At 45.0% G+C, this 24,855-nt stretch overlaps 2 protein-coding genes across 2 annotated transcripts in view; one reads left to right on the forward strand and one right to left on the reverse strand.

Moving 5' to 3' along the window:
- Window positions 1–12,883, reverse strand: part of CPSF3 (cleavage and polyadenylation specific factor 3) — a 36,075-nt gene extending 23,192 nt beyond the window's left edge. Inside the window, exons 1-7 of the mRNA XM_068280322.1 lie at window positions 12,765–12,883; window positions 10,309–10,372; window positions 10,010–10,107; window positions 7,861–7,989; window positions 6,620–6,797; window positions 3,109–3,198; window positions 1,325–1,475 (exon numbers count right to left, since the gene is read on the reverse strand). Of these exons, the coding sequence (XP_068136423.1) occupies window positions 1,325–1,475; window positions 3,109–3,198; window positions 6,620–6,797; window positions 7,861–7,989; window positions 10,010–10,107; window positions 10,309–10,372; window positions 12,765–12,835 (781 nt within the window). The 5' untranslated portion in view covers window positions 12,836–12,883. The remainder of the gene's footprint in view (window positions 1–1,324; window positions 1,476–3,108; window positions 3,199–6,619; window positions 6,798–7,860; window positions 7,990–10,009; window positions 10,108–10,308; window positions 10,373–12,764) is intronic.
- Window positions 12,884–12,889: 6 nt separating this feature from the next.
- ITGB1BP1 (integrin subunit beta 1 binding protein 1) overlaps window positions 12,890–24,855 on the forward strand; it is a 42,086-nt gene continuing 30,120 nt past the window's right edge. The window contains exons 1-3 of the mRNA XM_068280323.1: window positions 12,890–12,994; window positions 18,101–18,200; window positions 21,286–21,364. Coding sequence (XP_068136424.1) covers window positions 18,129–18,200; window positions 21,286–21,364 — 151 coding nt within the window. The 5' untranslated portion in view covers window positions 12,890–12,994; window positions 18,101–18,128. The remainder of the gene's footprint in view (window positions 12,995–18,100; window positions 18,201–21,285; window positions 21,365–24,855) is intronic.

Here is a 24,855-nt window from a genome sequence, read left to right on the forward strand (position 1 = left end):
TGTTTGCTATGAGATAGGGCATAATCTTACATCTGTACTAGCCTATTCAATCTCACAGAGTGATGCACGCGTAATGTAAAGGCCAGAGAAGTATACAAAGGTGTTCTGGCCATCAGTGGCTGCTGCCACCCTACTCAATACGGTACTGTAAGAGAACCAGCTCTCCTCTTTGCAGTAACAATAGTTTATTGGTGCAGCTTTAGTTTCAGTGTTTCAGGATCAACAAAAGTCTCTCAATCAAGGCGTAGTTTCAAGTTACTTGTACTCATTGTGCTTACTTGCCTTTGTTAGAAAGATGGATGTTTATAGTAAATCTATTACAAGCTCGGGTCAAAAAAAACTTAAAGGGGCACTATGGTGAAATAAACGACGGTAAATGTAAATACAATGTTCAAATCTTTTCTAAATCAATTTTTTAAAAAAACACACATAGAAGTGAATGTAAATGCCACACACTACAGAGCAACTGTAGGTTTACCGACGTGCTCTTCAGCTTTCTGACTTTATACTTACACAATGACCACTTACACACCTGCAGCTAAAGCCAAGTACAAGCATCCAATCCTGTTTGGCCGATTTGATCACTTCCGTCTACAAGAGACATCCAGAAAGTAATGCCTTGTTTGCGTTTCTCTGCCATACAAGGTATTCTTTCTGTGCATCTTAACTTGCATCTGCCCGTTTAACCTGTTCACTCCCTGCACCGCTTGTCATGTAACTGCAGATTGCCAGTAACTGCTTGTTCAGCAGTTATAACATGAAACTCCCCATCCCTCCAAGTCATATGTGCAGAGTGTGATGCTACTATAACAAAGGGATCAAAAAAAAACTTTGTAAAAAAGATATGATAAATGCTTAGATGAAGGAGGAATAATGATGGAGAAATAATCAAAAGATATAGTGGGTCTAATATAAAATAAATAAAATGCTTTCATCATTAATCAAAAGGAAAAAGGATGATTCTTGTCTTATGACAGTTACCTAAACAATCTGTTCAAACTATGCAAAATGTGTTGACCCTCATACTGTATAAAAGAGGTAAAATTGGCTAATCAAGATGGGATGTGTGAACCCACCTTGACAATGGCCGAGCTGACCATAATGCTCATGTCAGCAAACGGCTGTGAGAGTGCTCAGATCCTGTTCCTGCATCTTGAACTAATATCTAAGATAAATGTCCTGGAGGCACAAGTGATATTCTCCATCACAGATTATTGTGTGTTTATATAGCACTGACATACTGCACAGTGCATAATATACATGCATTATTGTAACATAAACACTGACTGAACACATAACTTTCTGAAGGAAAATGAAAAGTCACCTAATATCAAGAGAAGCTCTTGTGCTCTGCCCAATGCAAACACAGGAATGAGGGCTCTTCCTCCCCTGTTTACAATATCATGCACAGTGTTACAGAAGCGGGCTTCCCTCTCCTCTCGCTTTTCATGAATGTGAGTGCCATAGGTAGATTCCTGCAAGAAAACAATGTGACAATCAACAATCCCATTTCTCATCATGCACGTTTTTATGTTGAAAAAAAACAAAAACAAACTTTATTCAAACACTCAGTGGAAGAACAGATACACAAATGTAACAACATACAGGATGAACATGAGCTACGTTTCATAACAAAACACTTTTGCAGATTTCAGTGCAGGCCACTACAGCTTGAGATGTAAGTGTGCAGCACAGCAGAAACCTCCACCTGACATTGCACTTTCAAAGGTTGGTGCATGCCCAGTAGTTCAAAGCCACTCCTGCTAGAGCGTCTTCCTGCTAGGCAGGTGCAGGTTATACTTGTACATGCGCAGCACAGTTGTGCTCATACATGAACGGGTGTGCAGCCATAAAAGCATATTCAGCAAGCCCTTGTCGAATAGGCTTATAGGAGCCTAGCACTGGAACAGTGGGCCACAGGACTATTGGGGAAGCCTATCCAGGGGCTGTCCTCTACTGAGGTAAATGTAAATATATTTTTTGCCACTTCAGGTATGCCTTTAAAAACTTAGAGCCTAAAATCAGACTTATATTTTACATGCAGTTAACAGTTTTGTATGTATTTTGCATACAAAAAAGTTGTGTACAAAATAAACTAAAAATATCTGCTGCACCAATGCATAGCTCCTTAATTATTTCCCACCAACCTCCAACTGCCTGCTCACTTCATCCCCACCTTACATTCAGTTTGGGACTAGCTGTCAGGCAGAGTGGCTTTTTCCCCTTATGTGAAAGGAGTTGAGGGGGTTAAAGAAGCACAAACATTTTACAAGAAAGATATAGGATTTTATTAAATTCCATCTGGCAAGAGTTCAACCTGTGACAGGGTCTTTACAGTGACAAAGGTGCCATCATATGGATCTGCATTAACTGACTCAGTTTAGCCTGTACATGGTGCATTGTGAGCCTAAAGTCTATGCCAAGTGTCACAGGGACAACACTTAACAAAACCCATTTAGGGCTCGTTTCCACTATTGCGGTGCGGAATCGCCTGGATTCCACCGCTGATGAAATCGCATGCGGATGCAATTCCCCATGCGTTTTTTGCTGCGAATTCGCATAGGTCAGGGTATATTCGATTTTAACCATGTCACTGCCTGTGTGAATTTACATTGGCACCTATGCGAATTTGCATGCGAATTCCCGGCAAAAAACGCATGGGGAAATCGCATGCGATTTCCCTATTAAATACATTGCATGCGATTCGCATACATTCCACTCGCAGGCGAATTCTGCGGCTCTTTTGTGCGTTTTTTCACCGCTGAAAAAAAACGCACCTCAACAACGCTACAGTGGAAACTTGCATTACATGTGCGAATCAACATGCGTTGGACGCATGCGGATTCGCGATAGTGGAAACGAGCCCTTACAGGCTACGAGGAATACAAGGGGTTAAACTACTGGCAGGTGTACTTTTATGAAGTGAACAAAGAACAAAAGTGATAAACAAAATGCAATAGTAAAAAACAACCAATCAGATCAGAATGACCACATTCTTGTTTCACTAAAGACTCTGGTTGGATTCTCCAGATTTCATTTCCAATATATTTATTGATATATGACAAACTTCAAGCAAACCGATAACAAGCCTATTAAAGTATTACGTACAATAATGAGGATATCTGGTTTGATATTAGGGATTTCAGCTGCCATCAGATGTCTGTCCTCTTGTCTGGAGAAATCTCCTGTGTACAGCAACTGAAAACAGGAAGTATGGTCAGTTACACATCACACTCATTTACTGCAAGATTCACAATAACTGGAGGCAGTAAAGGATATGCAAATAATTCTGTCTTGCAAGCAATCTATTTCGAACTTGGAATAAGCCAATCAAAATCAGCAGAAAGTGTGTTTGATTGATTCGGTTCCAAGTCATATACAATCATCATTACATTTACACTCCAGCCAGAATTACTGTATTTGCATCTCATTGGACCTCTTTAATCAGAAATAATTTTTATTAAAATGCCATTTATGAGAGGTATATTTAGGATGCCACACTTATTTCCATTTAAAGGGAATCTGAAGTGAAAATAAAGTTGAAGAGAAATCGAGAGCCCAATATGGTGTAGTATGTCAAAATTGATTGGATAAATGAAACAGTGAGATGGTAATACTCACAAACACGGGTTACCACCTAGGTAACCACTCATTAGGCAGGTGAGGAGATTAGACCTGTCCTCACTCAGGATTAAGAAGTCGCTCTCTGTAGATAGGAAGAAAGGGGGTAGATCACCCCTCCACCTGGGGTGGACTCAAATATATTGGTAGGTGAACAGAGGCGCCAGAAGGATAAAAGTACATAAAAATTTTTTTAAAAATTGCTGGGAGGAAGTGGTGGACTCGCCTCCGTTAAAGCAGACACCAAGGACTGTAAATATATAGAGATACAAATTTATTGAATACACCCCAAAGATGCAACGCGTTTCGCGGGCACAGCCCACTTCTTCAGGCAAAAAGCAGGGGATAAACAACAGCAATTCAGTTATAGCAAGCAGAGCACCTCTGTGTCAGAGGTGCTCTGCTTGCTATAACTGAATTGCTGTTGTTTATCCCCTGCTTATTGCCTGAAGAAGTGGGCTGTGCCCGCGAAACGCGTTGCATCTTTGGGGTATATTCAATAAATGTGTATATCTATATATTTACAGTCCTTGGTGTCTGCTTTAACGGAGGCGAGTCCACCACTTCCTCCCAGCAATTTTTTTAAAATTTTATGTACTTTTATCCTTCTGGCGCCTCTGTTCACCTACCAATATATCTGAAGTGAAAATAAACTTATGAGATTTGTATGTGTAGTACAGCTAAGGAATAGAACATTAGTAGCACAGAAACCAGTATGATATTGTTTCCAGGAAAGGTTAAGAAACTTCACTAGTTATCTATGCAAAAGAGCTTCTCTGAGCTCTCCAACCAGTTTAGTCGGCTACAGGGCTGTTTTCTGAGGCACTGACTTCAAAGAAACAGTGACAGGCAGCTTCAGATCAGATTTTTACTGCAGGGAAGATTAAAGGGTCATTAGCCCTACTCTGTTTCATAGTTTAAAATACAGTGCGGTTTGTAAATTACAAATATGATAGAATAATGCAATGCTATAAAAACAAGCTATATACCCGAAAATAAAAACATGAGACTCTTCTTTGTTACTAAAGTTCTATTAATTATCCGTACTACACACAATTCATTAAATCATGTTTTTTTTTTCACTTCAGTGTACTTTAAGCATTGCATACTGTCTGGTTGTCCTGCTGACTCTGCACCTCCAGAACGTTAAGCCAGAACCAGGATGCAGATCAGATCATCAGATTACAATATGACCATGTAATTCAGACACTACTGGAGCTAAAAAATATCAGCAGGACCAGGCAAGAGCCACTTTAAAGCGCGAGTGTCACCATAAAAATCAATTTTCATCAGCAACTGGTCTGAGTGTATTAAGTGATAAAGATGCTAATCCTGCATTCAAAACTTTTTCTGCTGTTATGATTTGGAGTTATCACATACTTAACCTCCTCGGCGTTCTATTGAGATCGCCAGGGAGGCTGCGGGAGGGTTTTTTTTTAATTAAAAAAAACTATTTCATGCAGCCAACTGAAAGTTGGCTGCATGAAAGCCCACTAGAGGGCGCTCCGGAGGCGTTCTTCCGATCGCCTCCGGCGCCCAGAATAAACAAGGAAGGCCGCAATGAGCGGCCTTCCTTGTTTTGCTTAGATCGTCGCCATAGCGACGAGCGGAGTGACGTCATGGACGTCAGCCGACGTCCTGACGTCAGCCGCCTCCGATCCAGCCCTTAGCGCTGGCCGGAACTTTTTGTTCCGGCTGCGCAGGGCTCAGGCGGCTAGGGGGGCCCTCTTTCGCCGCTGCTCGCGGTGAATCGCCGCAGAGCGGCGGCGATCAGGCAGCACACGCGGCTGGCAAAGTGCCGGCTGCGTGTGCTGCACTTTATTTGAAGAAAATCGGCCCAGCAGGGCCTGAGCGGCAGCCTCCGGCGGTGATGGACGAGCTGAGCTCGTCCATACCGCTCAGGAGGTTAAAGAGAATCTGTATTGTTCAAATCGCACAGTTAGGGGACATCTCCTATTACCCTCTGTCACAATTTCGCCGCTCCTCGCCGCATTAAAAGTGGTTAAAAACAGTTTTAAAAAGTTTGTTTAGAAACAAACAAAATGGCCACTAAAACAGGAAGTAGGTTGATGTACAGTATGTCCACACATAGAAAATACATTCATACACAAGCAGGCTGTATACACCCTTCCTTTTGAATCTCAAGAGATCATTTGTGTGTTTCTTTCCCTCTGCTATCATCCACTGAAGTGTCAGGCTGTTTCTTCCTGCAGAATGCAGACAGCTCTGCCTGTATGTAATTCCTCAGAATGTGAAAGCCCAGCCAGCTCAGAGGAGGATTTATCCAGCTTGTAAAAGATAATAGAGCAGAGAGAAGCTGCACTAATCTAAATAACACACAGGCAGTGTGCAGAGAGGGGCCTGGAGGGGGGAGATGCATCACAGAACCACAACACTGAAGAACTTGGCAGCCTTCCAGACACAGGCTGACAAGTCTGACAAGAGAGAGATAAGTTGATTTATTACAGAGATGGTGATAGTAGAACGTGCTGCAGTAAGCCAGAGCACATTAGAATAGATTTTGGAACTTGTAGGATGATAAAAAACAGGATGCAATTTTTGTTACGGAGCCTCTTTAAGGAGCACTGGGTTTTAGTAGTAAGCGCCAAACAGTTGCATGCTGGGGATTCTTTTTATCTATAATATATTCATCCTCTTCCATTTCTTTCCCTACATAGCTGCTTATATGAAACATGATCCCCTGCTCAGCGATTGGAGGAGAAAGAAAAAAGGTAAAGGGCAGAAATAACAGGATTTAGCCTAAAATAAAACCGTGGGATATCTAAAAAAGTAATTTTTAGGAGGAGGATGATAGATGCAATTGCTTATCAATTTATTTTCACCTCGTATGTCCTTTAATGAGTAAACTATAACAGTGTCTGCAGCAGCAAGAGGATCCAGAGTTACAAAACACAGACTCGGAGAGCAAATTCCCGACTAATAGCAAGCCAACATACTAGAGAGAGAGATTTAATAGTATAAGGAATTCAATACATACTTTGACACCTGCAATTTCTATCATGAACATGGCGGCTCCCAATACATGACCAGCGTGGTAACACCAGAACTTTATCCCAGCTATTTCTTTTACTTCATGGAAGTTTATAGTCTCTATTTTGTCCATGCTTTCCTCCAAGTCCGTCTCTGTATACAGCATGTCGTCTGCAGAGATGTTACTGAAAGATAGAACAGGAAATCTTTAAATGGTGAACTCTCTGATTAAATGTTAAAGTACCCCAGAATCAAGCAGACAGACAATGCTGCTCATGGTCTTCGGGGTCTGTTCCCTGTCCTTCAACTGTATTCATTAGTTTCGGGGAAGTTTCTAACGCTTTCCAATCCATCTTTGCAATCACCCCCCCCCCCTTGGTGTGCTGGGTAGCAGTGTAGGTAGGGGGGCTGGGTGAGCTGAGCTGCAGGCATCCGGTAGACCTCTACCTTGATCCAGCATCTAGGGGAATTATGGCTCCCCCTTTTGTTGTTTTGCAGTGCTGCACGGTTCATGAGGCAACCAAGTTGTTGGGCAAAATCCACATAGGGTCCACATGATCCACAAAGGTAAACATGATGCCAGACTAGATCCGGTCATAGCTCCTACCGACAGTCCAAATACGCTCATGTAATATTTATATTATGTACACAGCTGGGGTAAAGGATGGGCGGCGATCAAAGCGTCAGAGTTAGTCCGTCATTGAAGAGGCAGACCCTGCGCTCAATCTTATAAAGCAACACCACCACCTAGTGGCAGTCATTCATCCAAAGTCGGATATTGGACCTATGCAGGAAAAGGCCATTGTGGGGTTAATGAAGTCCTAGTATCTTCAAGATCCAATAGCAAATGACTGTTATAAGTTCTAGATCTCATCTACTGCAAATTGCTAGAAATCCTTGAGGCTATGTTTACGCTACTAGTGCAGTGAGATTCAGTTGTGGAAAACACGTAAAGGATGAGGATGCGACTTCGTATGCGTTTGTAACGCAAAAATGCAAGTGAGTTTCCTAGTAATCCCATTACAAACGAATCACACACTAGCCTTGCGGTGTGCAAATTCTGATGGCTCTACTGTGCAGATTTTTTTCAGCACAGCCCAGAGTGCAGATTTTTAAGCTCATGGAAACAGGCCCATTGACTAATATTGGCTATGCGAATCTGCATGCAAAAAACGCATGCCGATTCGCTCTAGTGGAAACGGGCCCTGATGAAAGAACAGCAAGAGGAGCAGCTCTCTAGTTCATTACCTGACTTTGATGTAATCAGACAGCAGCCATCGATAAATGGCCTTGGTGGCATGTGTCATAAACGTCCTGCCTTTGAAGCTGGTCTTCTGAAGAAACCAAGGAAGAGCTCCACAGTGGTCCAAGTGAAAACTAGCAGAGAATAGAGGACAAATCGTAAGACGATACCTAACGACATGTCAGTATATAACCTGGCATTAAATGGAAACTGAACTACAGTCATGCAACTAAAAGAGAACAAAACTCAAGCTACAAGATACTGTATATATGGAGAGTAACAGAATGGAATATGTTCAAATAACCAGCTGAACAGTTTACAAATATAATTCCCCAAAATGCTGCTGTATGGCCATTCAAGGCAATGGGCACCAATCAGTGACTGAACAGCAGTGCTAACACGTATGCCTGAATGAGCAGTTATTTCCCCACCCTCTCTGCCGTCCAAGCAGACCGTTTTCTTTCAAGCACAACTAAAGCGAGAGGCTGGCATATTTATTTCCTTGTAAGCAATACCGGTTGCCTGGCTGTCCTGCTGATCCTCTGCCACCTATGCTGGGTACACACGTTAAGATTTCCTGCTCGATTCGCGGTTCGATTCGATTATTTCAAACATGCTCGATCGGATTTCGATCGTTCCTGCCGTCGATTTTGCATACTTAACATAAAAAAACCGATCGAAATCCAGTCGAGCATGTTTGAAATAATCGAATCAATCCATCCGATCCCGCGAATCGAGCGGGAAATCTCAACGTGTGTATCCAGCATTAAGCCCCATCTACACGATACGATTCGATTACGATTCTATTTACAATCCGATTACATCCGACATGTCCGATCGGGATTCGATTTGTCATTGTTTTGCAATGGCAAATCGAATTGAATACAATCGAATCAGGATCGGACATGTCGGATTTAATAGAATCGTAAACAGAATCGTACAAAGAATAGTATCATGTAGATGGGGCTTAATACTATTAGCCATAGACCCTGAACAAGCATGCAGCAGATCAGGTGTTTCTGACTTTATTGTCAGATCTGACAAGGTTAGCTGCATGATTGTTTTTGGTGTTATTCAAACACTACTGCAGCGTAATAGATCTGCAGGGCTGCCACTGCCAGGCAACTGGATTAAAAGGAAATAAATATGGCAGCCTCCATATTCTTCTCACTTCAGTTGTCCTTTAAAGCAGAACTGAACTCAGAACATCCCCTTTGTTCTAAAAGATACACAACAGCCTAATACCCTTTAAACAAAAAAAATTCTTTGTTACAGCTGATACAAATCCTAAAATAAACCTGCACTGTTTCTACTTTCTGATTCATGAAAGCAGACATATTGTTATAATCCTGTACTTTCAAATGAGCTTATCTGCCATGGCAGTCATGTGACACAGGGCAGAGATCAAATTACAACTTGTGATTAGCCACAAATGAGGGAGAATTAGACAGGCTAAACTCTCTATATACATACAGGGCGAGTTTCTCTAGGTTTTCCTTCTGTCTTGTGCAAGAGATCAGGTTCACTTTAAAGTGAACCTTCGGACTAAAAATCGACTCAGCAGCACTGAAAAGACTTGGTGTTTCTTTAACAGTTTTACAGCATCAGAACTTTGTTTCTTTTATACAAGCCGCATTTTTAGGCTTGTATAAAAAAGAAAACTGCCCGGGCTTTTTTCCCCCTGATGCTGTGCAAAGCATGATGGGATTTCTGATGTTGTTGTTCTCGTTCTGCTGTTTTGGTGCAATTATTTTTTTTTACATTTTGAATTTGACATTTGAAGCCTAGGGTGTGCAGATGGGAGGGGTAATCAGGACACAGGACAGTTGGAACTGTGTCTCCTGCTCCTTGTCACCTCCTTTCAACCAAAAAGATGGCAGCCCCCATGAATCACAAACATTTGCCTGTTCTTTTAAAACAGGGTGGGTACGAGGTTATATTACCTATCTATTCTAATTAACATAACTAATGTAACTTGATGACAGTATGTTTGTTTAGGCTGAAGTTCCCCTTTAATGAAATCTCTGTCCCAAAGCTTCACAACACAAAACATTTTTGGCTGCCACTGACGTAAGTATCTAAATGAGGCAGTTTTTCCCTATAGGTATACTTTTAGTTATTTACCACCTCAGTTTTGTTTTCGTTACAACTTACTGGCTAATTAGAAGCAGATCAATCTCAGCAGGATCAATCAAATCAATATACGGGAGAGCATCCATTCCTTCTAGGCCAGGATGTATCCCACAGTCCAGCTAGAAGTAGAGAGAGAAATATTACCAGCAGATAACAATGAAACAGCCAAATATGCTTCATACATGTTATATCTAATCAGATGTACATGGCATTTGGTGAAATACTATGGTTAATATTTGAAAGGCCTAAAGGAAAAAAATGTGGCTCTTCTAATGACAAATCGTACAACCCCCTCCCCCCCCCTTTTTTTTTTAACTTACCATGATCTTTCTGCCTTTGAACTCTAAAATAATACATGATCGTCCAACTTCCTGTCCAGCTCCCCTGTACAAAATAAAACAACAATAAAGTACCTGGAGATGTGTGTGTGTGTGTGTCCCGGCTACACTCCATACAGCACAGGCAGAGAGTTTCCCGGCTACACTCCATACAGCACAGACAGAGGGACCCCCGGCTACACTTCATATACAGCACAGGCAGAGGGTCCCCCGGCTACACTTCATATACAGCACAGGCAGAGGGTCCCCCGGCTACACTCCATACAGCACAGGCAGAGGGTCCCCCGGCTACACTCCATACAGCACAGGCAGAGGGTCCCCCGGCTACACTCCATACAGCACAGGCAGAGGGACCCCCGGCTACACTGTATACAGCACAGGCAGAGGGTCCCCCGGCTACACTGTATACAGCACAGGCAGAGGGTCCCTCAGCTACACTCCATATACAGCACAGGCAGAGGGACCCCCGGCTACACTTCATATACAGCACAGGCAGAGGGTCCCCCGGCTACACTCCATACAGCACAGGCAGAGGGTCCCCCGGCTACACTCCATACAGCACAGGCAGAGGGTCCCCCGGCTACACTCCATACAGCACAGGCAGAGGGTCCCCCGGCTACACTCCATACAGCACAGGCAGAGGGTCCCCCGGCTACACTCCATACAGCACAGGCAGAGGGTCCCCCGGCTACACTCCATACAGCACAGGCAGAGGGTCCCCCGGCTACACTCCATACAGCACAGGCAGAGGGTCCCCCGGCTACACTCCATACAGCACAGGCAGAGGGTCCCCCGGCTACACTCCATACAGCACAGGCAGAGGGTCCCCCGGCTACACTCCATACAGCACAGGCAGAGGGTCCCCCGGCTACACTCCATACAGCACAGGCAGAGGGTCCACCGGCTACACTCCATACAGCACAGGCAGAGGGTCCACCGGCTACACTCCATACAGCACAGGCAGAGGGTCCACCGGCTACACTCCATACAGCACAGGCAGAGGGTCCACCGGCTACACTCCATACAGCACAGGCAGAGGGTCCACCGGCTACACTCCATACAGCACAGGCAGAGGGTCCACCGGCTACACTCCATACAGCACAGGCAGAGGGTCCACCGGCTACACTCCATACAGCACAGGCAGAGGGTCCACCGGCTACACTCCATACAGCACAGGCAGAGGGTCCACCGGCTACACTCCATACAGCACAGGCAGAGGGTCCACCGGCTACACTCCATACAGCACAGGCAGAGGGTCCACCGGCTACACTCCATACAGCACAGGCAGAGGGTCCACCGGCTACACTCCATACAGCACAGGCAGAGGGTCCACCGGCTACACTCCATACAGCACAGGCAGAGGGACCCCCGGCTACACTCCATACAGCACAGGCAGAGGGTCCCCCGGCTACACTCCATACAGCACAGGCAGAGGGTCCCCCGGCTACACTCCATACAGCACAGGCAGAGGGTCCCCCGGCTACACTCCATACAGCACAGGCAGAGGGACCCCCGGCTACACTCCATACAGCACAGGCAGAGGGTCCCCCGGCTACACTCCATACAGCACAGGCAGAGGGTCCCCCGGCTACACTCCATACAGCACAGGCAGAGGGACCCCCGGCTACACTCCATACAGCACAGGCAGAGGGTCCCCCGGCTACACTCCATACAGCACAGGCAGAGGGTCCCCCGGCTACACTCCATACAGCACAGGCAGAGGACCCCCAGCTACACTCCATACAGCACAGGCAGAGGACCCCCAGCTACACTCCATACAGCACAGGCAGAGAGTCTCCCGGCTACACTGTATACAGCACAGGCAGAGGATCCCCCGGCTACACTCCATATACAGCACAGGCAGAGGGTCCCCCGGCTACACTCCATATACAGCACAGGCAGAGGGTCCCCCGGCTACACTCCATATAGCACAGGCAGAGGATCCCCCGGCTACACTCCATATACAGCACAGATAGAGGATGCCCCGGCTACACTCCATACAGCACAGGCAGAGAGTCTCCCGGCTACACTGTATACAGCACAGGCAGAGAGTCTCCCGGCTACACTGTATACAGCACAGGCAGAGGGTCCCTCAGCTACACTCCATATACAGCACAGGCAGAGGGTCCCCCGGCTACACTCCATATAGCACAGGCAGAGAGTCTCTCAGCTACACTCCATACAGCACAGGCAGAGGATCCCCCGGCTACACTCCATATACAGCACAGGCAGAGGGTCCCCCGGCTACACTCCATATACAGCACAGGCAGAGGGTCCCCCGGCTACACTCCATACAGCACAGGCAGAGGGTCCCCCGGCTACACTCCATATACAGCACAGGCAGAGGGTCCCCCGGCTACACTCCATATAGCACAGGCAGAGAGTCTCCCGGCTACACTGTATACAGCACAGGGTAATGCATCACATGGAGGACGTACAGCGGTCTGATGAGCAGCTGGTCACTCTCCTCCGCCGGGATAGCCCCGTCCGCTTTCCTTTTCGCAGACATCTCGCCTCCATTCACACAGCAAGACTGACTTCCGGTAGTCCGTTCCCAGCAACTTCCCCCTACTTCCGGTATGCAGTGACCCTAGACGGAAGGTTCCGATGTTTTTCCTGTCCGGGGGTGTTGGTCGGGGCACATATCGGCGGCCAGAGCGCAGGACAGGTATGATGACGGCAGGTTCCTTCCTTCTCCCGCTGGGAACTACAAGTCCAAGCATGGCTGCCTATTCACTAGTGTTGCTTTTTCTTACAGACCTTGCAGTGTGCTTGTTTACATCATGCAGTTATAATCTATATATTCCTCAGCTGTACACAGCAGGCTGTATTTGTTAACAGCAGTTAATTAAAATGTAATGTAATAGTTAACTAATAATCAATTCATGCGTTTCAATTGCTTTTTGCCTTCTTCCTTCCTGAGTTGTCCCTCTTGTTATTTAAAGTAAGGCTCCAGTTCTGTATATAGAACTGTACTGGCCAGGCTAGAATCCAGTGGTGTTATAACTTCTTTCCATTTTAATTAAATTCTGAGAGTTTATCTTCAGATTTCCGCATGAGTGCTCCTAATTGCTGCTTGCATACACTCGTGGGGCCCATTCACACTTGCGTTTGCTTGCAATTTTGGGAGATTTGCGGCGATTAGCGCAAATCGCCCAAGTAAGAACGGGCCCATAGGGCTTTATTACACTAGCGTTTTTAAAAAGCGCTAGCGTTTGAGCGTTTTGCCAAAATCGCGGCAAAACTCTCTAGTGTGAATGGGCCCTTAGGCCTTGTTCACATTGCGTTGCGTTCGCGTGGCCGTTAGCATTGGGATGTTTTTGACGCATATTTTTTTTTCAGATTACCGGCACTTAGGTGGGCGATTTGTTTTTGGGCTAAGCGGTTTTCTTAGCTTTTTTCCTGAGCAGTGTTTTAATTTACACCCTGACTCAAGTCAGGAAGTGAACTTGACCCGGAAAAGAATAAATACAATGTATTTATTCTTAAAAACGCAAACACAATCGCTGCACAAAGCGATTTTGTGAGTGTTTTGCGTTTTTCCTATACTTTCCATTGAGGCGGAATCGCCCCGAAAATGGTCCACGCACCGCTTTACTAGTCGCACAGCACATGACTTGCGCTGATATGAACCTTCTCATAGACATTCATTGTCGGAGGGCGTTTTTGAAAAGCGCACGCAGGCGAAAAAAAGCCAAAAACGTCTGTAGTGTGAACAAGCCCTGAAGCCTTGTTCACATTTTAAATTGCCAGCACTATCGAAGCGCTGAGAGATTTATTGAGTTTTTTTTAAAGAGCTTTTCCGTGCGCTTTGCACTTAGAAAAGCACTTTTCTAAGCGCTTTTGCTCAGCGATGTTGTTTTTTTTACTTGTTGACGTTAGTCAGGAAGTGAACTCTTTCACCCGTAAATTAATACATATTTATTCATAGAAGTGCTCAGGAAATTGCTATACAAAGCGCTTTTTCAAGCGCTTTGCAATTTCCCTATACCTTCCATTGAGCCAAAGCACTCAGAAAATGGTGCATGTAGCCCGTTTGTGATTTTAGTAAAATCGAAACGCGCACATGTGAACACTATTATAGGGAATCATTGCACAAGCGCTTTTCTAAAATCGCCAGCACTTAAAAACACCTGCAAATGCTCATAGTGTGAACGAGGTCACACTTGGGAAAATCTGCAGCATTTTTACCACAGATAAAAAAATGTATGCGAAAACACATGTAATAATTGTCTGTGGTGCTTCTGCGTTTTCAGGTGGCATGTGCGATTCTGCATAGCGTTTAAAAAAGGCACAACCTGCGGTACTTTTCCACATGGGTTTTCTGATTGCAATCAATGGATAGTGTAAAAAAAAAAAAAAAAACCTCATGCTTCAAAACACACCCCAAAACACACATTTTTGTGGTAAGACGAGAGCAGTGTTCGATTGGCAGCCCGAAGTGTTGCACTGCAACAAACAGTACAATGCTGCGGTTCTATTATACGATACGATACAATACAATACAATAACATTTCTATAGCGCTTTTCTCCCATAGGACTCAAAGCACTTAGGCTCTCTCAGATTCAGTAATTGGTAGTAGGATGAAGTATTCACACAACTAAAGTTATATTTCTGCAAATGCTAAACTGAACAGGTGGGTTTTCAGTCTGGATTTAAACACGTCCAGGGATGGAGCTGTCCTGATCTGTTTAGGTAAGGAGTTCCAAAACGCAGGGGCACCATGACAGAAGGCTCTGGAACCAACAGTTTCCAAGTGGACTCTGGGTATGACTAGATTATTAGAACCTGTGGATCTGAGAATGCGGGGATTGCTACGCAGCTGCAACATTTCTTTCATGTATCCAGGGCCCAGATTATGTAGTGATTTAAATGTCAGTAGGCCGATCTTGAATAGAACCCTCCATTCTATAGGTAGCCAGTAAAGGGAGTGCAGGACTGGCATTATGTGGCAGTGACGGGGTTGGTTGGTTAGCAGTCTGGCAGCAGTATTCTGTATCAGCTGTAGGCGGTACAAGTCCTTTTTTTGGAAGGCCAGTGTAGAGAGCATTGCAGTAGTCCAGTTGGGAGGTAATGAAGGCATAAACTAAGGTTGGTAGATCTTCTGGGGGGATGAAGACGAAGTGCTTGATTTTTGCGATGATTCTTTCCTATTGATTTCCTGTTGGAATCTATTGAAAATCATTCAGCAGTGTTTACATGGAATCAGTTCCTCTCTGAATTAATTTCAGTTAGAGAGAATTTGATTGTTTAGGACCACTGGGCAAAAATCTATATGTGTATGGCCACCTTTAGTTTAGGCGGATAACAGGCAATTGGTAGGCTGAATAGTTTTCTCCGCACAAGGTTGCATTTATTGTATGGAAAAAATCCTTTGTGTGAGCGCCTGCTTTTCATGCAAAATACACTACTCCAGTTTGGAGGAGCAAATACTGCAGTGTTCTCCCCAGGCTCTTTTAGCCAGGTGCTCCACCCGGCTAGTTTTGGTGAGCATCCGGCTGTCATCGGCTCACCTCCTTCTCTGCTATAAGCAGAGCAGAATTGTGCAGAGAAGCGCCGGCCCTGCATTCTCTCATCTCGCCCCACTCGGCTACTTTTTCATGCCACCCGGCTGGAAAAAAATTCTACAGAGAACATGAATCAATAAAAAAATAACTCAGTATTGCTTCATGTGCATAGAATTTTATTATAACAAAAGACATTCAGGATTCGTATTGTGCAAAGCCACATTTAAAGTAGTGTAGTTGTGAGAAGAATATGGAGGCTGCCATAATTATTTTCTTTTAAACAATACCAGTTGCCTGGCAGTCCTGCTGATCTAAACAACTGGTATTGGTTAAAAGGAAATTAATATGGCAGCCACAATATCCCGCTTCAGTTGTCCTTTAAACCCAACACAGTTAAAATCAATGATTCAGAACTGGTGCCCACCTGGGGATTGATTCACTAAGTCGTGATAACTCAAATATCACACCTTATCAAAGTACCACACCTTATCAAAGATATCACACTTTATCAAAGGTAACACGCCTTATCAGAGTAGCATAGTGAGCGCTACGAACTTATGCCTGCTAACTGGCAATGGCACTCGTCCTGCCCTGAGCCCCTGCGGGTTTGTAGCGCTCACTATGCTACTCTGTTAACTTTGATAAGGTGTGATATTTGAGTTATTACGGTTTAGTGAATCAAGCTCCAAGAGCGCTTCTGAGCGCTTTTAAAAACGCCAGTGCTTTAAAGAGAACCCGAGGTGGGATTTAATTATGTTACTGGGGCACAGAGGCTGGTTGTGCACTCTAAGACCAGCCTCCGTTGCCCCATGGTGTGCCTCCATGTCCCCCCTGCGCGCCGCTATACCCCCCGCAGTGCTGGCGACACGCAGCGCGTCGCCAGCACAATGTTTACCTATGCGCTGTCAGTCAGCATCGGCACTGCCCGCACGCGTCACTTCCCTCCTATCAGCGGGAGGGAAGGGACATGGGCGGGTAGCGCCGATACGGAGGAGGCGGGGGAGCGGCGCTGACAGACAGTGCTTAGGGAAACATTGTGCTGGCGACACGCTGCGTGTCGCCAGCACTGCCGGGTTATAGCGGCGCGCAGGGGGGACATGGAGGCACACCATGGGGCAACGAAGGCTGGTCTTAGTGTGCACAACCAGCCTCTGTGCCCCAGTAACATAATTAAATCCCACCTCGGGTTCTCTTTAAAAGCGCTTGGCTAATGTATTTGAATGGAATGGATCACACCAGAGCGATGTGATTTTTCTCCCAAGCGCAAACCCGGATCCTGTAGCATTTCTGCGTTTTTCTGAGGTGATTTAACCTCAACGTTAAGTAAAGTGGAAAAGCGCTAGATCAGAGCGATTTTCCGAGTTTTTGTTACAGAAGTTGTTCAGTTCCAGCTCTACTGTAACAAAAAATAAAAAACACTACACCAAAACACTCCAAAAATCGCTAGGCATGATTAGGAAATCACTAGGCACATGCCTAGAATAGCCTAGAAAAATCACTTCAAAAAGCGATGAGCGTTTGCGATCATTTTTGGTGTGCACTGGGCCTGAATGAGCGCTCTTCAGATGTGTACCACTGATCGCCACAAGGTTTTTAGCCAATTTGGATCACCCGGCTCTTGCCTGTGCAAATCCAACTTCCGTGGACCAATCCTGAGAGGATTTACCACCAATGCGCAGTCCTCGTTATCTCGCATCTCTGCAAAGATGTTGGTCAATTGAGCTAGGATTGCTGATGTAATTGCAGTAGCTACAAGTGTCCCTGGTATTTTTCTTTCGACCTGATTGGTGTATGTGTCCATTCCTTGTACATGTGTAATTCGCTCTGAGGGTTCTTTTCCACAGTTAAACGTGATCGCAATCACAATTCAAACCAATTTCCACTAGCGATTGCGATTGAGCTACTATACTCAGTATAGTAGAGCTCAGTCTCATCCAAAGTGCGGCAGGATGCTGATTGTGCTTGGACCAGATTGCAAGAAGCAGAGTGATGGAAAAAGGCCCTGAGGGCTTCGAAAGGGGTACATCATGATTTTCATGCTTACACTCTGAGCATGAGGAACTAACATCAATCACAGGCAGTACTGAGATAGTAATGTGATTAGTCTGCTATATTCACAAAGCCATAATCATTAGTAGAACATGCAGTTTTTTCATTTGTTTAGCCATCACGGAGTATTGTGAGTCTGATGGTGCTGCTGTGACAGGAGTTTGTTTTTTAAATTGGGAAAACATCATCACAAGTCACCCTGTTATTTCCCTGCCAGGTCGTCCGGATGGAATTGCGATAGCAGAATGTTCCGTAAGGGGAAGAAGCGACACAGCAGTAGCAGCTCCCAGAGCAGTGAGATTAGCACCAAGAGCAAGGTATGTACCGCTATATGCACATTACATATAGCTATGTGTGTACATGTGACACACACATTACACAGAGCAAGGTGTGTACACGTCACATGCACAATACACAGAGCAAGGTGTGTACATGTCACGCACATTACATAGAGCGAGGTGTGTACACGTCACATGCACATTACATAGAGCAAGGTGTGTACACGTCACATGCACATTACATAGAGCGAGTTGTGTACACGTCACATGCACATTACATAGAGCAAGGTGTGTACAAGTCACACGCACAATACATAGAGCAAGGTGTGTACAGGTCACATGCACATTACATATAGCTATGTGTGTACACATCACACGCACAATACATAGAGCAAGGTGTGTACACGTCACACGCACATTACACAGAGCAAGGTGTGTACACGTCACACGCACAATACATAGAGCAAGGTGTGTACACGTTACATGCACAATACATAGAGCAAGGTGTGTACAGGTCACATGCACATTACATAGAGCAAGATGTGTACACGTTACATGCACAATACATAGAGCAAGGTGTGTACAGGTCACATGCACAATACATAGAGCAGGGTGTGTACACGTCACACGCACATTACACAGAGCAAGGTATGTACCGCTATATGCACATTACATATAGCTATGTGTGTACACGTCACACGCACATTACACAAAGCAAGGTGTGTACACGTCACATGCACAATACACAGAGCAAGGTGTGTACACGTCACTCGCACATTACACAGAGCAAGGTGTGTACAGGTCACATTCACATTACACAGAGCAAGGTGTGTACATGTCACACACACATTACATAGAGCAAGGTGTGTACGCGTCACACGCACATTACACAGAGCAAGGTGTGTACGCGTCACATGCACATTACACAGAGCAAGGTGTGTACACGTCACTCGCACATTACACAGGGCAAGGTGTGTACAGGTCACATTCACATTACACAGAGCAAGGTGTGTACATGTCACACGCACATTACATAGAGCAAGGTGTGTACGCGTCACACGCACATTACACAGAGCAAGGTGTGTACGCGTCACACGCACATTACATAGAGCAAGGGTTGTACACGCCACATGCACATTACATAGAGCAAGGTGTGTACATGTCACACACACATTACATAGAGCGAGGTGTGTACACGTCACACACACATTACATAGAGCAAGGTGTGTACATGTCACATGCACATTACATAGAGCGAGGTGTGTACAGTCAGGGCCGGGCCGAGGCATAGGCTGGAGAGGCTCCAGCCTCAGGGCGCAGTGTAGGAGGGGGCGCACAATTCATTCAGCTGTCATTACTAATTGTGTACGAAGCAGAAAGAAATAAGAAAAGGGGATACATAGCAGTGTCTGCACGCCAGATAACTAGATATTAAGGTGTTGGGGAGGTTGTGGACCCTGTGGCCCTCTTAGTCTAATAGCAATCAGTGTGTGACAGCTGGGGTGGGAGGGATGGAGGGGCGCACTTTGGTGTCTCAGCCTTGAGTGCTGGAGGACCTTGTCCCTGCTCTGTGTACAGTACACGTCGCATGCACATTACATAGAGCGAGGTGTGTACATGTCACACTCACATTACATAGAGCTATGTGTGTACAGGTCATATGCACATTACATAGAGCGAGGTGTGTACATGTCACATGCACATTGCATAGAGCGAGGTGTGTACATGTCACATGCACATTACATAGAGCAAGGTGTGTACACGTCACATGCACATTACACAGAGCAAGGTGTGTACACGTCACATGCACAATACATAGAGCAAGGTGTGTACACGTCACATGCACAATACATATAGCTATGTGTGTACATGTCACATGCACATTGCATAGAGCAAGGTGTGTACACGTCACACTCACATTACATAGAGCAAGGTTTGTACATGTCACACACACATTACACAGAGCAAGGTGTGTACATGTCACACACACATTACACAGAGCAAGGTGTGTACACGTCACATGCACATTACATAGAGCGAGGTGTGTACATGTCACACGCACATTACATAGAGCAAGGTGTGTACATGTCACATGCATATTACATAGAGCAAGATGTGTACAGGTCACACTCACATTACATAGAGCAAGGTGTGTACACGTCACATGCACATTACATAGTACACCTCGTGTACAGTACACGTCACATGCACATTACATAGAGCAAGGTGTGTACATGTCACACGCACATTACATAGAGCAAGGTGTGTACACGTCACACGCACATTACATAGAGCAAGGTGTGTACACGTCGCACTCACATTACACAGAGCAAGGTGTGTACACGTCACTCGCACATTACACAGAGCAAGGTGTGTACACGTCACATGCACATTACATAGAGCAAGGTGTGTACATGTCACATGCACATTACACAGAGCAAGGTGTGTACATGTCACACGCACATTACATAGAGCAAGGTGTGTACATGTCACATGCACATTATATAGAGCAAGGTGTGCACACGTCACACGCACATTACATAGAGCGAGGTGTGTACATGTCACACGCACATTACATAGAGCAAGGTGTGTACATGTCACACGCACATTACATAGAGCAAGGTGTGTACATGTCACATGCACATTATATAGAGCAAGGTGTGCACACGTCACACTCACATTACATAGAGCAAGGTGTGTACATGTCACACTCACATTACATAGAGCAAGGTGTGTACACGTCACACTCACATTACATAGAGCAAGGTGTGTACACGTCGCACTCACATTACAAAGAGCTATATGTGTACATGTCACACGCACATTACATAGAGCAAGGTGTGTACACATCGTTGTAAGACGGGGACTGACTGTCTGTCTGTATTTTGCATTCCTTTCTAGTCTACACCTCTAACTAAATTCCAACACAGCACTGAATCATATGTTGGTGCTTTAGAAATAAAGGATACCCCGTAATAATAATACACTTCAGTGGGACTCTGGTTTCAGATCGTGGGCTCGCCATTTACTTGGACTTTTTTTTTCCTGCATTCAGCCTGTTGGCAGCAGGAATGGTTGTATGAATGAACGTTAGAACATAATGTAATAATGTATTGTTTTCTAGTCTGTAGATTCCAGTCTTGGTGGCCTCTCCAGATCCAGCACAGTGGCTAGCCTGGACACCGACTCTACCAAAAGCTTTGGTGAGTATTTTCTCTGAAAGGCAATCTACTGATATTTGTACACACAGTTTCTCTTGGATAGTAATCTCCTGAGCGAATTCAGCATGACAGATCATTCTCTGGGATTGAGCACTAAATAGCAGTGGTGTGCACTACGAATACATAGCTGCTCGTAATCAAAATGTAAATTAGACAGTGCTGCTTGTGGCAGAGGGGGGTTACCCATGCCGCTGCCTTAGCCAATGTGTTCCACTTGATTTCTATGTCACTCCCGTGCTTCCTTTTTCCGGGTTGAAGGGGAAAGCATAGGAGTGATATGGAACGTGAATGGAGCGCATTGGCTATGGCAGCGGCATGGGTAAGTACACCCCCCACACCCCCTTAGCCATGGGGCAATGCTAATTTTTACAGTTTGATTATGAGTAGCTACATACTTGTAGCTACTTGTAGTGCACAACACTACTAAATACTCAGACATCCATATAGCAATAAAGTAAATTTATAAATCCAAGTAGGATGCATAAGAGTTTATTAGGGACTTATCCCTCAGAGTAAAAAACAATTTAAACCACAGAACCATGGGGATCAGGTCATCAGCAAATAATATATGAAGAAGTACCTCAATAAACATATCAAACAATTCACAGGATCAACAAGCAGACCCAAAATTTTATTATTTTTTTTTCAATTTTGTTTTTATTGAAATTTTAACAAGCAAGACAGAAAACATTGCAGTCAACAGCAAATACCAAATACCAATATTGTCTGGATTATAACAGGGAGCGCTAACGATATATCAGGAATACAACAGTGAAGAGACCTTATGAGGTCAATCCAGGCATTGCTGACAAAGAACAAAGCATTGCAGAAGGGGGGGGGGGAATCTAGACATAGACAAACATAAATGGGAGGTAGGGGGAAGGGGGAACTGTATGTCTCTTTATGAGGTTCAGACTGTGCCAGCAGCTATATTAATGCTAGAACTGTGACTTAAAAGGAAGAAAAGACGGGGGTAGGGGGAGAGAGTGGGAAAAGCGACTAAAGAATCATAGTCAGTTTTTAGGGTTGGGAGGAAAACCAAATGTTCCATGGGTCCCATATTCTATCAAAAAGTGGGGTGGTTTCTCTAATGGCGGAGGTAATTTTTTCCAAGATGTATGTTGACTGGACTCTATTTATTAGTTCCGGACTAGAGGGGGTAATGATTTCCAGGTCTTAGCTAAAAGGGCTTTAGCAGCATTGCAGATTTGGCCAAGGAGCTTGTTTTGAGCCTTACTAAGCTGGGGAAGAGGTTTGTGGAAGAGGGCAGACCAGGGATCGGGTTGAATATCTAAGCCCAGGACTTCTGAGGCAATTTGGAAACAAGAACCCCAGAATCCAGCAACGAAAGGGCAGGCCCACCAGCAGTAGGTTTGATCGGCATTTGCTTGGCAGCCTCTGTAACAAAGGGAAGAGGGTGTTAAGCCCCATTTGGCCAATTGAATCGGAGTGCAGAACCAATCATATAATATTTTGTAGCTCCTTTCTTGGTAATAGTGTGCTTAGAAGAGCTGGCCATCGCATTAAATATTACCTCCCAATGATCTGTCTCTTCAGAAGCATTTAGTCTCTCTTGCCATTTCACCATTGCCGTTGAAGGGGAAGTATGTTTGGAATATCAAATTTCATAATATATGGTGGAGATAAGGCCCTGTGGTAAATGTGAAGAAAAGAACATAGACTCAAGTGGTGAGCGTGATAATTTCAGGCCAGATGCGTATCGGATGAAATGGCTGATCTGTAGAAATCTAAATACTTCTGAATCTGGCAGAGCAAACTTTTCTTTAATTTGAGGCCGTGAAAGCATGGCGCCATCAGATACCAAGTCGCTAATCGTGTGGGCCCCTCTAGACCTCCATATCCCCCAGGCCAGGCCACTGACTCCAGGGGAAAAGTCATCATTATAGAATAAAGATTCCAGAATCGATGGGGCGCCACCTGGGGCTAAAACCTTGTTCAGCATCTTTTTGATTAGTAGGGAATCAATAATTGGAGCGAAGGTGAAACTTGTGCCAAGACAGGGTCTAGGGGTCCAAATGAGGGACTTAACTGGGAAAGGGAAGACAAGCTCTTGCTCCAGGTCGACCCATCTGACTGAGCCTCTAGGAGAAGACCACTGGAAGAGCTGGGACAGTCTTGCAGCCAAATAATAATGTAAAATATTGGGAGCACCAAGGCCCCCCTGGAGTCTGTGGTGGGCCAGGTGCATATATTTGATGCAGGGTCTACGTCCTTCTAATATAAAATTGGTTATTCTTGACTGCAGCGCATCCACATCCCTTTTATTAATTCTAATAGGAAGAGCTCTGAAGAGGTACAGAATTTTGGGTAGTAATGTCATTTTGACTGCATAAATGCGACCTTGTAAAGAGATGCGGAAATGCTGCCAGTCATCGAGCCACCTGTGTAGTTTCTTAAACATAGGAACATAATTAAGCTTATATAGGTCACCCAGGTCGTGAGAGATCAGGACCCCGAGGTATTTTAGGCCATTAGGTCTGAACTTAAAGCCAAAGCAATGCGAGAGAGAGGCCTGTTCACTGGGCAAGAGCCCAAACGGAATTGCCTCCGATTTAGTGCTATTTATTTTGAATCCTGAATGGGTACAAAACCGGTCAATTTCGGCGAACAGGCATGGAACTGAGGTTAGGGGGTTGGATAAGGTGAAAATAGTATCATCCGCGAAGGGACCGGTTTTGAATTCCAGCCTGCCCACCGACACCCCAGAAACGTCCAGAGAGCTCCTGACCCTGATAGCCAATGGCTCAATGCATAATGCAAACAGCAAAGGGGAGAGAGGGCACCCCTGCCTCGTGCCATTCTTGATTGAGAATGGGGAGGAAGTGATACCCATGTTGCAAACGTAGGCTGTGGGATTAGTGTAAAGACATCTGACGCTGTTTAAAAATTCACCCCTCATACCAAACCTTTGTAGAACCAGCCTCAGGTATCTCCAGTCCACCCTGTCGAACGCCTTCTCCGCATCCAGTGAGAGGAGCAGAGAAGGCGCCCGACAGAGCTTCATCCTGTCCACCAGACCAATAATCCTACGTATGTTATCTGTTGTCTGCCTACCCAGAACAAAGCCTGTCTGGTCCGGGTGGATAATACTTGGTAATATGGGGTTTAATCTATTCGCCAGAATCTTGGAAAGGATTTTAACGTCCACGTTAATAAGAGAGATTGGCCTGTAGTTAGTGACCTCAGCTAGGTCTCTGCCCGGTTTTGGGATGACTACTATGGATGCTCTAGACATGTCAGGGGGAAATTCCTCCTCACCCTTTAAGATTTTATTGTAAAAGGATGTCAGCTCTGGAGCTAGTAATTTTATAAATGCTTTGTAGTATGAAGCAGTGTAGCCGTCCGGGCCAGGGGCTTTGGAGGACTTAAGCTTTTTAATGACCGAGGTAACCTCTTTAACTGTGATAGAGGCATTTAAGAGGGTGCCCATATTAGGAGCTATTCTAGGGATA

This window comes from Hyperolius riggenbachi, chromosome 4, assembly GCF_040937935.1.
Source record: "Hyperolius riggenbachi isolate aHypRig1 chromosome 4, aHypRig1.pri, whole genome shotgun sequence".
Classification (NCBI taxonomy): Eukaryota; Metazoa; Chordata; class Amphibia; order Anura; family Hyperoliidae; genus Hyperolius; species Hyperolius riggenbachi.